Source organism: Apodemus sylvaticus, chromosome 19, assembly GCF_947179515.1.
Source record: "Apodemus sylvaticus chromosome 19, mApoSyl1.1, whole genome shotgun sequence".
In the NCBI taxonomy this organism is placed as follows: domain Eukaryota; kingdom Metazoa; phylum Chordata; class Mammalia; order Rodentia; family Muridae; genus Apodemus; species Apodemus sylvaticus.
Window position 1 is genome coordinate 44,699,056 of NC_067490.1, and position 12,542 is coordinate 44,711,597.

The following is a 12,542-nucleotide window of genomic DNA, read 5'->3' on the forward strand; positions in this document are numbered from 1 at the left end:
CTCTTTCTGTTTCTGCTACTTTCTAATTTGGAGATTTGAAGCTAATTATTCAATCTTTCCCCCACCCTCCACTTCCTTGCTAATGAAGTGTTTGCACCTGTCTTGTAAGGCTATTCTAAGAATGTAAGGAGATGATACACAGAAAGTCCCATGAAGACTGTGGTCAGGCAGGTCCTCAGTGGTGGCTGGTGGACTGGGGGACCAATCCATGGGCTGGGCCTGAAGGGCCTCCCATGGGAATCAGAACAACAGTCTATGTGTTTAAAACAAACCCTCTCTCCATTCTCCTCCTTTTGGAAAAGTCTTGTCATGTGGTGCTCTTGATAAAACTGAATCAGACCTCATCAGAACCTGTCTTCTCTGCCCTTCTGGGTCCACAGCCCTCTCCAGATGGAGATGTTACACACACGCACACACACACACACACACACACCACACACACACACACACACACACACACACACACACTCCTGCCTCAGGCCCTTTGCTTGTCAGCTTCATGTGTGCGGAAGAGAAGTCAACCAAGATCCTCAGAGTGACCGCTGCGGCTCAGGCTCTGCACCAAGAGGTTTAGATGTCCCTCAAAGTTGGCATGTTAGAAATTTAATCCCAACCCAAGGACAGTTGATAAGACTTTTAAGGGATATTGGTTGTGGGGCCTGGGCTGTCAGGGAATAAGAGGCCAGCTGTTGTGGAAGTGGGTTCCTGATGGAAGGACACCAGACCCTTCCCCTTCTCCTCTCTGACTTCCCTGCTCCTTCTCTCCCCAGTGAGCATAAGCAGAGCTTTGCCTGTCGGTCTCAGGATGGTGCAGCAGGAGGCTCTCGCCACATGTGGACCTTGTGGTGATTTGAATATGCTTGGCCCAGCGAGTGGCACTATTAGGAGGGGTGACCTTGTTAGTGTGTCACTGTGGGTGTGGGCTTGAAGATGTTCCCCCTAGCCGCTTGGAAGTCAGTCTTCTACTATCGGTCTTTGATGAAGACTGCTTCTTTGGATGTTTCTTACTTTTGCTTTCAAGCAAGATCTCGCTAAGTTGCCCAGGCTGGCCTTGAACTTGTGACTCTCCTGCTTCCACCTCCTGATATATAGAACTCTCAGCTCCTCCAGCCCTACATCTGTCTGCATGCCGCCATGCTCCTGCCTTGATGATATTGGACTTAACCTCTGAACCTTTAAGCCAGAGCCAATTCAATGTTCTTGATCATGGTGTCTGCTCACAGCAGCAAAACCCTAAGACAGACCCCATGACCTTGGACATCTCAACATCCAGAACTACTAGATATAGATCTCCATTCTTTACAAATGACACAGTCTCAGGTACTCAGTTACAACAGCACAGACAGATGAAGATTCCAGGACACGGAATAGTGCGGTAAACAGTCTGGCAGTGATTTTGTGTTGGAGAGCTGACAAACCGATATCAAGCATCTAGACAGAAGGGCTTGTGTTGTGCGGAAATAAAATGTGGGTACCACTGGGAAACTCTTGCTCGCTTGGTGGAATGGTCAGAGAGGGTCACAGGGAGGCTTGGAGGGGAGGAAGGAAGGAGGGAAGGAGGAAGGAAGGAGGGAGGGAGGGAGGAAGGAGGGAAGAAGGGAGGGAGGGAGAAAAAGGAGGGAGGGAGGGAGAAAGAAGGAAGGGAGAGAGGGAGGGAAGGAGGAAGGAAGGAAGGAAGGAGGGAGGGAGGGAGAAAGGGAGGAAAAGGAAGGAAAGAGGAGGGAGGGAGGAAAAGGAAGGAGGGAGGGAGGGAGAGAAGGAAGGAAAGAAGGAATTAGGGAGAGAGAGGGAGGGAGAGGGAGGGATGGAAGAAGAAGGAAGGAGGGAGAGGGAGGGAAGGAAAGGGAGAGAGGGAGGAAAAGGAGGGAGTGAGGGAAGGAGGGAGGGAGGGAGGAAGGTGTCATCATTTCATCTAGCTGCTCAGGACAGCGAGCCCTAGATTCTCCCATTTATTCCCCAAATCCTTCTGGTCCCCCACTAACCCAGCCAAGTATGCACTCTCCACGCTCGTTTCTATCAGCCGGTGACGGAGGGTCAGGAGTTCCAGAAGTTTGGAAACCGTGTCCAGGAGCAGCGTGTGGAACTCTTGGCCTTGTTTCTGTCCTTTGTCCGCCGTGGACCCGAGCGCCAGCAGGCCCACCTCCTCCACGAGAAAGGGATCACCCATCACTTTAGCTGAAAAGAGCTGAGAGCCAACCAAGTAATGTGAAAACTTAAAGGAAGACTAAATAGAAATAAAAGTCACTGATTAGAAAATGATTTAACAATTGGAGCTATGCTTCGGTGGTTAGAGCACGGACTGCCGCTCATCCAGAGGACCTGGGCTTGATTCCCACACCCACAGGGCAGCTCAGACCTACTTGTAACCGCAGCACTAGGGGGTCCAATGCCTTGTTTGGCTTCCGCAGGCACTAGGTATACCTGTGGTACACAGACACACGTGAAGGCAAAAGGCCCATATGCACAAAATAAAAAAACTTTAAAAATGTTTTGGTGGCCAATGAACAATTTTTATAATCCTCTCTGATTGCAGTTTCAAAATGCCAAAGATTTTTCACACCTATGAATTCTTTCAAATTTCACCAGACCCTCCAGGAAGCATAGAAGTTCTTCTTCAGCAACGAGGAATCCAAAATGTCCCGAAACTAAACCTAGGGTCTCAGGCTAGGCCAGCCTTCTACTATGGAGTTGTTTCTTACTTTTGCTTTCAAGCAAGATCTCACTAAGTTGCCCAGGCTGGCCTTGAACTAGTGACCCTCCTGCTTCCACCTCCTGAGCATTTGAGATCATGAGCCTGCACCAAGGCTGGCCTGTGACCTTTAAGTCTTACAAGGTCATTTAGTAGGACCAAGAGTAGCCTGGTAGGCCCCTACTTCTAAGTCCTTAGCTTCACAGGAGCCACCTGCCTCTCAGCGACTCCTCACTCCTGGGTGGCCTCATGTGATCCACGAAGCGTCCAAGTGACCTTGAACACCCTTCTGCCTTAGTGAACATTTAATGTGCCCTTTCCAGTAACAGCCTAGTTGGAGGAAACTTTCTCTCTCTTTCTGGCTTGCTCCACAGGCTGCCGTCTCCCTTAACTATGTTTCTACCACAGGACTTTTCTGCTGGGATGTGACTTTCAGGCTCCTAAAGTCTTCAGCCCTGAGAACCAAGAGAGCTCTTAAATTCCTGTGGGCCTTCAGCGGGCAGTGATACACCCTCTTTCTAATACAAACAGTTAGGCTAAATATTCAGTACTTCTAGGTTTAATTGTGAACATAGTTCCAAAGACACAGTTAAAATTGTGACATTAACAGGAGACTAGACAAGTCACCCCAGACAGTCTCTGTAATCAATAAGACATTTTGTAAAATTAATATTAAATATGGTACTACAGGACAGTGCGAGAATAAAAAATGGAAGTAAGACAAATGACTCCTCGGCACTTCGGGAACATTCCAATTTCTGTCTCGCACATCACCCCATGAACACGAATTCCAGTGAAGAGTGAAAGAGTTGGATGTTTAAAAATTAAATCAAACCCTTAATATCAGGATCAGAGGAGACAAATGAAACACCCAAAGGGAGATGTCCTCTCTGCATTTAGGAGGATAGACACAGCCACAAAGAAAATGATCACCAGATCCAACTACGCAAAAATAAGAGGGTTTGCTTAAAAAAGACAAATGAAAAAATATTTGCAGAGAATATGATAGACAAAAGGTTGACGTTCCATTTAATTAAGCCTCAGATAAGTGAAGAGCAGCGAAGTTATCTTCTCAGACAAGTGAGCCAAAAAGAATCATACCAAAAAGCACAGCTTTTGACTGCATGTGTTAAAAATCATCTCAACCACAGCAGAGACAAGCAGAGATATAGCAGAGTCTGACTGTCTGCAGGGTTTGATTACCAGCACCCAGATCAGACAGCTCACAACCATTTATAGGTCCAGTTAAAGGAAACTGAGCCCCCTTCTGGCCTCTGTAAGCACCTGCACCTGTATCTGTATCTGCATGCATGTGGTGCACATAAATCCACACAGGCATACACACACACATACACAAATTATATATGTGTGTGTATGTATGTGTGTGTGTATTGCACATGTATATATACATATAGAGAATACACACTTATCTATATACATCTATATACACACACACATACACACACACACAACACACACACACACATACACACATGGTTGTAATAACCAGCACAGAAATATACATTACTACCATAATGCTGTGCCTTTCATGCACACACGCAATCATGCACACACGCAATCATGCACACACGCAATGAGTTGGTTCACACATTTCATGTCAAATGCTAATAATACACTGAAGTAGAAGTGAGCAATCTGCCAATCAGTATCTAAGAATCAAATTTCACTTCATCAGTTATGCCCTAGCAGACCCTGGCATGGTGGTGCATGCCTTTAGACCCAGCACTCAGAAGGCAGAGGCAGGTGGATCTCTGTGAGTTTGAGGCCAGCCTGGTCTATAGTGAAAGTATTGGGGCAGCCAGGGCTACATAGTGAGACTCTGTTTCAAAAACCAAAACCAAACAGAAAGCCTTGTAGAACTGGAAGATAGTAATGAATGAAGGGTGTGACTGTATCCTATGCATGGAAGACAACTTGAGTTCACAAACCTATCGTGAGTGGGTTGACTGATTTATTGCTTTTGCAGAACTTGGAATTGAACCTAGGGCCTCGCGTAGCAGGCGAGCACGCTGCCCCTGAGCTGTATAGCCAGGCCTCTTTTTACCTTTTAAGATTGTATTTCCTCCACCCGCTTTTGAGGGAAGCTCTTGCTATGTAGTTCAAGCAGACTTGGCACTCACCGTGCAGCCCAGGCAGCCTTTGACTCTGATTCTCCTTCCCAGCCGCCTCAGCATCGGGGCCTGTGCTAACAGTGCCTGCCTCTCAACAGCTCTAAAGCAAAATGCAGTCTTTCCGCTTCTGCTGCAATTCTCTGAACTTTTTCTATTATTTTAATACATTTTAAATTGTCTCTTTAAAAATGATTTTAGGCGTGGAGAGATGGCTCAGGGGTTCAGAGCACTTCCTGTGCCTCCAAGGGATCCAACTGTCTTTCTCAGTACCCACACTGGGCATCTCACAACCACCTGTAACTCCACTGTAGGGTATCCAGCATTCTCTTCTGTCCTCTACAGACATCCAGAAACACACAGCCTACACACACACACACACACACACACACAAAGACACACACATACACAAATAAAATAATGAAATGTAAAAACAAAAACAAATCCTTTCTTTTTTTTTTTTTTTTTTTTTTTTTTTTTTTTGGTTAAGACAGGGTTTCTCTGTGTAGCCCTGGCTGCCCTGGAACTAACTCTGTAGACCAGGCTGGCCTCGAACTCAGAAATCCGCCTGCCTCTGCCTCCCAGAGTGCTGGGATTACAGGTGTGCGCCACCACCGCCCAGCTATCCTTTCCTTTTCTAAAGATGATGTTTAGGTGGGAGAGATAGGATACCATGTTGACCTAAGGAGCCGATACTCTTTAAATCACCTCCATTATCACAAGTGGCTGTAGAACAAGATTGGTTTGGCAGCCCCAGCCCAGCATCAAAGCCTCAACAAAATATTGACTGAAATACAAGGCCAGGCGCACCATCCCGCACAGCTGGAACCACTGACCATTATAGCTTTCCAGTGTATCTCCAGCTTCTCCCCAACACAGACACAATGTATCATTAAAACAGCCGTGGGGAGTGAGAAAATATTTTTACATACCTATGTAAGCCTCCATTTAATTTTAATTATAGCAACATCCCTCATATGCTAGCTAGAAGCTTTGTCCAAAACAAAAATCACATAGAAACATTGGCAAGGCTTGTGACTCTGCTCTTTCTCTGGCCAAACAAAGGGGAATAGTGCCAAACAGCCAAACAGAGAGCTGACAGAAACATCTGGAAGGAGGCGGTCTCTTTGCCAAGGACCCAACGGTCCTGTCAAAAGACACTCACATCTCTCTGGAGTTGAGTGCTGTACCAGGCCTCAGGCTTGGCTGGGGTCAGCCACAGGTCCAGGGCAAGCTGCAAGATATGTATCTCCATCTGGGCGAGCTTGCTGGGCGATGCACGCTTGTGGGCGTGGCGAGCCTGCCGCAACAGGTGCTCCAGAGCTTTGGGGATGAGTCCAGTCAGGCCAAGGGAAGGGTGGGACTCAAACAGGTGGGTGTCCTCTGAAGCTGGGCTGGAAGAGGAGAAGAAAGGCTTGATTCTTCACAACAAAGAATATAGATATGGTTTTTTTGAAGATGTCTGACTTTATATTTTTAAAGTAGGCTCCTACATATTTTATTTATATATTTTTATATTTATAAATATTTATATATTTTATTTATATTTTTTTTCACAGCTCCTACACGCCCTGATCTTTCCACCAACAGGGAAGCACAGAGGGAATTAGCCAGGACTGCAATATACTCTTTGCTTTAACACACTGTAAAGTGGAAAGAAATGGATGTGTTTCCAACTGTCCAGTAAGCAACAACTATAACAAAACCCTTGACGCTTCAATGACCTCCTGAGAAAAGAACTGCTTAAAAATAAAAAATGATTACATAAGAGAACAATAATTTCCATGATTCTTAGTATCTATTTTTCGCTTGAAGTTATTTTCCTTTTCTCTCCCCAAATGTTAATGAATAAAGACAATTTTTACGTTCTCTGTACACTGAGGACTTCCTAGTATAGATGAGGCCAAAAAAAAAATCAATAAAATACTTGTCTGTGTTTTTTTTTTAAATAAAAGATACAGAACAAGTCAAGGGTCTTCCTACCTTAAAACTGAAGAGCACAAATATTCTATTAGAATTTAGGTAAATGGGTCTCAGCTCGGTCCTCGATCTTAAAGCTCAACACCTGAAAACAAGCTTCCATTGAGCCAATGGCACATGGGTTTGGAGACTACTGCTAAGGCTTCTAGGACCCATGTTAGCCCGATCTGCCAAAAGCCATTTCCTGAATAGCAGATTCTTTCCAGAGCGAGATGTACACACAGCTGGGGCCAAGCTCCTCACGGTGAAGACATCTGCGCCGTGCGAAGTCTATGGGGGAGGTGCGGTTTCACAAACCAGACTCTTTCTTAAGAAGTAGAACCTTAGCTATTGCCTCTCACAGTCCCCTGCCTGTCTCAAAGATGTAACCTATCATGGCGACCTCTTACATAAAGACTCTCTTTAATGTGCGCCTCTGGAGGCTCAGGTCTATGCCTGTGTTCACATCTATGTCCTCAGAAGTACGTGTTGGGTATTGAGAGAGAGAGGCAATGACCCCCCTCCATTGGGGGCACTGAGGAGATTTGGATCTCAGGCTATCCTGCTCAACTTGGGGTCTGCCATCTCAAGGAACCCTCCAACTCAAAGGCTAGAAGGGAACAGGGGAAGGAAGCAGTCATGTTGAGGGGGTGGCAAAATGTGTACCCGCCCCGAGTAATCTCAGGAAATCGAATACTGCTCTTTGAAGGGTAATGCCCAGAGGTTCACCTGGCCAATTCTCAGAAGCCTCTTTAGTGAGAAGAAAGAAATTCCTCTCAGAGCAACTTAAAAGCACAGGCCTCTGGCTTCAGATAAATGAGCTCCGCTCAAGGTCTCTGACGTCCACTAGCCACTGATGGGTGCTTAAAAGCTTAGTGCTTTGATCTGGTGCTACATCCTTAATTGCTGGAGAAAATTAAGTGCAAAATGCTAAAGACAACGCCAACTTACCAGCTGTCGTTGATGGAAACAAATTGCTTGCAAATTATGTTCAGGGGAAGTCCGAATGTCTTGTGAGCCTCGGGATAACGCCCTCGCCAGAGCCTCTGGATGTAATCCCGCTGCTGCTCCAGCTAAAAAGAAAAGATATTCCCAGGCCCGGAGCTGTGAGCGGAGGCAGGAGAAGGCTAACCCCCCCCCCCCCCTTGTGTCCCTGTCTTTCACTGGTTTTCACCTGGACGTGGTTTTGAAGATTTGTTTACAATGGAACATTCTGACCTCTCAGTCAAAAGGTCAGCCAAGGAAAGGAACACCGACCAATTTAAAACAAAACAAAAACAAAAACAAACAAGAAAGCTGGGCCTAGTGGTACAAGCCTTCAATCCCAACACCCAGGAGACAGACACAAGTGGATTTCTGTGAGTTCCAGAACAGTCTGAGAGTTTCAGACCAGCTGGAGCTACACAATGAGTCAGCCAGGGCTACAGGGTAGGAGATTGTTGAAATAAAATAAAATAAAATAAAATATAAAATAAGATAAAATTCAAAACCCAAGTGTGGTGGTCCATATCTACAACCCCAGCACTGAGGCAGGCTGAGACAGGATTGCCAGGAGCTCAAGGCAAGCTACTATGTGAGACCTTGTCTCAAAAACAAAAACAAAAACAAAACAAACAAACAAAACAAAACACCCAAACAAAAATCCTTTCTATATGGGAAAAAAAATCAGCGTTTTATATGATAGTGTCTTGGAAAGGTTCTTTTGTTGACGATAACTCTATGATCTCATGAGAGATGAGGTCCTTGAGTCCTTGTCAATCTATGTAGCTGAGGTTAGAACTTAAGGTCTTTAAGAACTTTTAGAACTTAGGTCTTTAAGACCTAAGTTATACTTGGCGTTTAGAAACACAAATGAGCTTACAGATAAAGCTTCTGCCCAGAAAACCCAGATTCTGGACCTGCAACGAAAGAATGTTACTTTTATTTCTGGCTGAGGTCTTTCATCCTCTTCCCAGATAGCACCATTAAAAGCCCCACTCACGTGGTGGCTGCAGATGCCCCTCACTAGCTGCAGATGAAGCCTCAGGCAGGTACAATCATCTTGGTAGGCCTTAGTGAAATACGGGTGGCTGAGATCAAACTTGGGGCGTCGGTGCATAATGTCAGTCATTGCTTGTGCTAACGCAAACCGTTCCTCGGGGTCCAAGGTGTGTTGGTAGGCTTCCAAGTAACTATCAAGAAGCTAAAAATAAGGTTTATGATTAGGACACAGTGCAGGCAGCTCTGGGCCAACAAACAAGTCGGAAGCTTCATCCTGAGCTTTGACAAGCCCTGGGCCCTTAGCAGAAGGCAGATGCTGGAACCTCTGGGTGGCTAGTGGTCTGGTATGGGCAAATATAGGAAGAGCAGGTGCAGGCAGCAAAACCTGCAGAGTGGAGAGGCAGGAGCTGAAGCTCGTGCCATGAAGCCGGGGCTGGACTTGGGTTTGATCCCTCTACTTCTGTTCTCTCTTCTGCTCTTTACAAACAAAAGAAATGTTATAGAGTTGACGGTGTCACGCTACAATATAAACTCCGGCAAGAGGACACCTCAAATGTTTGCCGGAGTTTATATTGCCGGAGTTATACCCTCTTTCCTTCACCTGGCCACTTCTCCACAGTACCACTCTGGTTAGATCTTTTATCTTTTATCATTTTTTAATAATCAGGTGAAACCACAATATATCTTCTTTTCCTGTTTTGAACTGATGACAGACCAAAGTACAGATACTATACAAAAGTCCAACTTGGTGAGCCAATGAGGGTTTTGGGGGGGTTCCTGGTAGGGATGGGGGGTTACTTACAGGAGCAGAGATGGCTCAAAGGTACCTACACCACCTAAGCCCACCCCAGCATGAATGACAGCTCACAAAAGCGGTAAAGCCAGAGCACACTGCACAGGCTGCAGACGGCTCGACAGACTGCAGCAGTGTCCTTTCCCAGTGGCCAAAGACTTGGGCTCAGTCCCTGGGATCTGTTGACACGGCAGAAGAGGAGAACTGACTCTTACAAGTTGTCATCTGGCCTCCAGGCATGCACCATGGTGCACACAGGCAAAGCAGAATGAGATAAAACATAAAAGATTTGATGGCTACTTCACTGCCTCTTTTGAGAACGTCTGCTTAGTTCATCTGCCTACGTCTAGACCGGAAGCTGAGTTTTTACATGTTGGCTTCTTTGAGTCCCTTATTCTCTGAAGACATCCACATGAACACACAGTCAACACTGTCTTTCATCATTAATTTCCCAGTCACAGGCCCGGAATTACAGAGTGCAGAGGAGAAAGGGTTTTCCTCTTTTACCTAAGAAGGTTAAACACGCAGACTGAACAGACACTAGGAATCAGATGTCACCTAAAAAGAGGTGTTTATATCTGCCTGCCTAACATCTAGGCAAGGATTGTGGGCAGTGACCCTAGGACGCCTCAGTCAGTACCTGTGACGTTCTGCATGTAAAATATTCCTGACATGTTCTGATTTCTGAACATTTGATCTCCAGCTGATGGCACAGTTTTGAGAGGTTGTGGAACCTTTGAAAGGTGGGGAAAGTGGATCTGGAAGTGTGGGCCTTGAAGTTTGTAGCCCACCATGACTTCCTGTCCTGCTTCTACTTCCTGTTATGCTGAGATGTGAGGAGGTAAGGATCCCAGCTACACCCTCCCCCTGTCGCCCTGAAGCTGCTTGCCTCCGAGCCTTCCGAATCAAGATGGAGGGCATGTGCTCAAATGTGTGAGCTAAAATAAATCCTTCCTCTCTGAAGTCACTTCTTCCAGACAGTCCATCGATGTGCTTTAACGTGGTGCTCAACTCGGTGGATGCTGTGCTGGCTGGTGTCGGTGTCAACCTGACACAGGCTGGAGTTACCCCAGAGAAAGGAGCTTCAGTTGGGGAAGTGCCTCCATGGACTCCAGCTGTGGGGCATTTTCTCAATTAGTGATCAAGAGGGGAGGGCCCCTTGTGGGTGGTACCACCTCTGGGCTGGTAGTCTTGGGTTCTATAAGAGAGCAGGCTGAGCAAGCCAGGGGAAGCAAGCCAGTAAGAAACATCCCTCCATGGCCTCTGCATCAGCTCCTGCTTCCTGACCTGCTTGAGTTCCAGTCCTGACTTCCTTTAGTGATGAACAGCAATGTGGAAGTGTAAGCTCAATAAACCCTTTCCTCCCCAACTTGTTTCTTGGTCATGATGTTTGTGCAGGAATAGAAACCCTGACTAAGACAGATGGCTTTTTGGAAAGGTACCAAACTCAACTTTAGTATGAACAGGAAATCACCAAGAGGAGCCAGAAACTCAGGCTACCACGGAAGGTATTCCAGGGGTTAGAAACTCACACGTCACAGAACGGAATCAGAAATGAAGATGGGGGTCCCCTTTGATCCCAAGTTCATCCCACAGAAAATGAAGAGCAGGCTGCTCTTGGTGGCCAGACCTCCTCACCCAAGAGTCACTCTAGAATATTAGCTAACTGTTAAATGACAGAAAGGAAGACAAGATGAAGGAGGAGTGTCTAGACAGACTGAAAGCCCCACCCGGCTGTCCCAGGGAGAGATCAGAGAAGAAACATTTACTTTTTAGTTAATTCTAACCCAACGTGAACCCTTCTGGCTGGGCCAGGGTAATCCTGGGAGCTGGCTTATGGTATTTAAATTTCTTGACCCGTTTTTTGGACAAAGAGTACAATTGTTGGTTATTTGATGAGGGAAGTTGGTTAATAAAAATAAATTTTAAAATCCAAAGTTTCCTTTCCCAGCCCCGCTCCCAGAATGATGACTCTGAGACTAATTAGTTATTATTACATGCACCAGCCACAAACTTTGGCTCCTACCCTGACTAGCTTGTCATTTATTTAACCCATTCAAACTACTCTATGTGTGAGTCAAAATAAACAGCCAAGAGAGAACACTTGGTTAGCTATCTTTCCTCAGTCCTGGCCTGCTCCTTCCCTTGAGTCTCATCAGTGTCTCTCAGTGTCTTTCTAAGTACATCTACCTGCTGGTTTACATCTATCTCCATCTGTCTTGTCTCATCTCCTGAATCACTCCCCAAGTCTCACTTTTATACTCTTTTTTTCCCCCAGTTTTTTCAAGACAGGGTTTCTCTGTGTAGCCCTGGCTGTCCTGAAACTCACTCTGTAGACGAGGCTGGCCTCGAACTCAGAATTCCGTCTGCCTCTGCCTCCCAAGGGCTGGGATTAAAGACATGTGCCACCACTGCCCTGCTATACTCTTACTATTACCCAGAATCCTCTCGCTTCCTGCTAGCATTTCAAATCCTTTTTTCTACCTCAGCTCATTGGCTGCCAGCTTTTTGATTGACAGGTGATGCTTATAAGAGATTCTCTCTGCAGAAGACGGCTGTGGAAAGAGTCCTTTCTGATCATCCCAATCTGGTGAGGCCAAGTTGCAAAGGACCATGCTAAACTGAATGTTCATTCTTGATGATAAGGTTGCCGGAGTCAGCAAATAAGATCACAGGATGGCCAGGTAGGCAAGATGGTTCAGCGGGTAAGGCACCTGCCACCAAGTCAGAGGACCTGAGTTCAATCCATGGAACTCACATGATACAAAGCAAGAACACGCTCTGTTGCCCTCTGACTTTCTAGATGCTGTGACATGCCTCCTAAGCACCCCCAAAATCAGTAGGAATACAGGGCATCCAGCCAAATTTGAACTTCAGATAAATAACAAATACTCTTTTAAGGTACACATGTCCCAAATATTGGAGTATATCATCTGTTGAGAAGGAAAATATAATTTAAGCTAGTATCATCTTTTCAGTGTTTAGGCTCAGC

At 46.0% G+C, this 12,542-nt stretch overlaps 1 protein-coding gene across 1 annotated transcript in view; it reads right to left on the minus strand.

The window, feature by feature from the left end:
- LOC127669996 (uncharacterized) overlaps nt 1-12,542 on the minus strand; it is a 150,238-nt gene that overhangs the window by 95,835 nt on the left and 41,861 nt on the right. The window contains exons 16-19 of the mRNA XM_052164278.1: nt 8,759-8,959; nt 7,729-7,850; nt 5,984-6,212; nt 1,983-2,185 (exon numbers count right to left, since the gene is read on the minus strand). Coding sequence (XP_052020238.1) covers nt 1,983-2,185; nt 5,984-6,212; nt 7,729-7,850; nt 8,759-8,959 — 755 coding nt within the window. The remainder of the gene's footprint in view (nt 1-1,982; nt 2,186-5,983; nt 6,213-7,728; nt 7,851-8,758; nt 8,960-12,542) is intronic.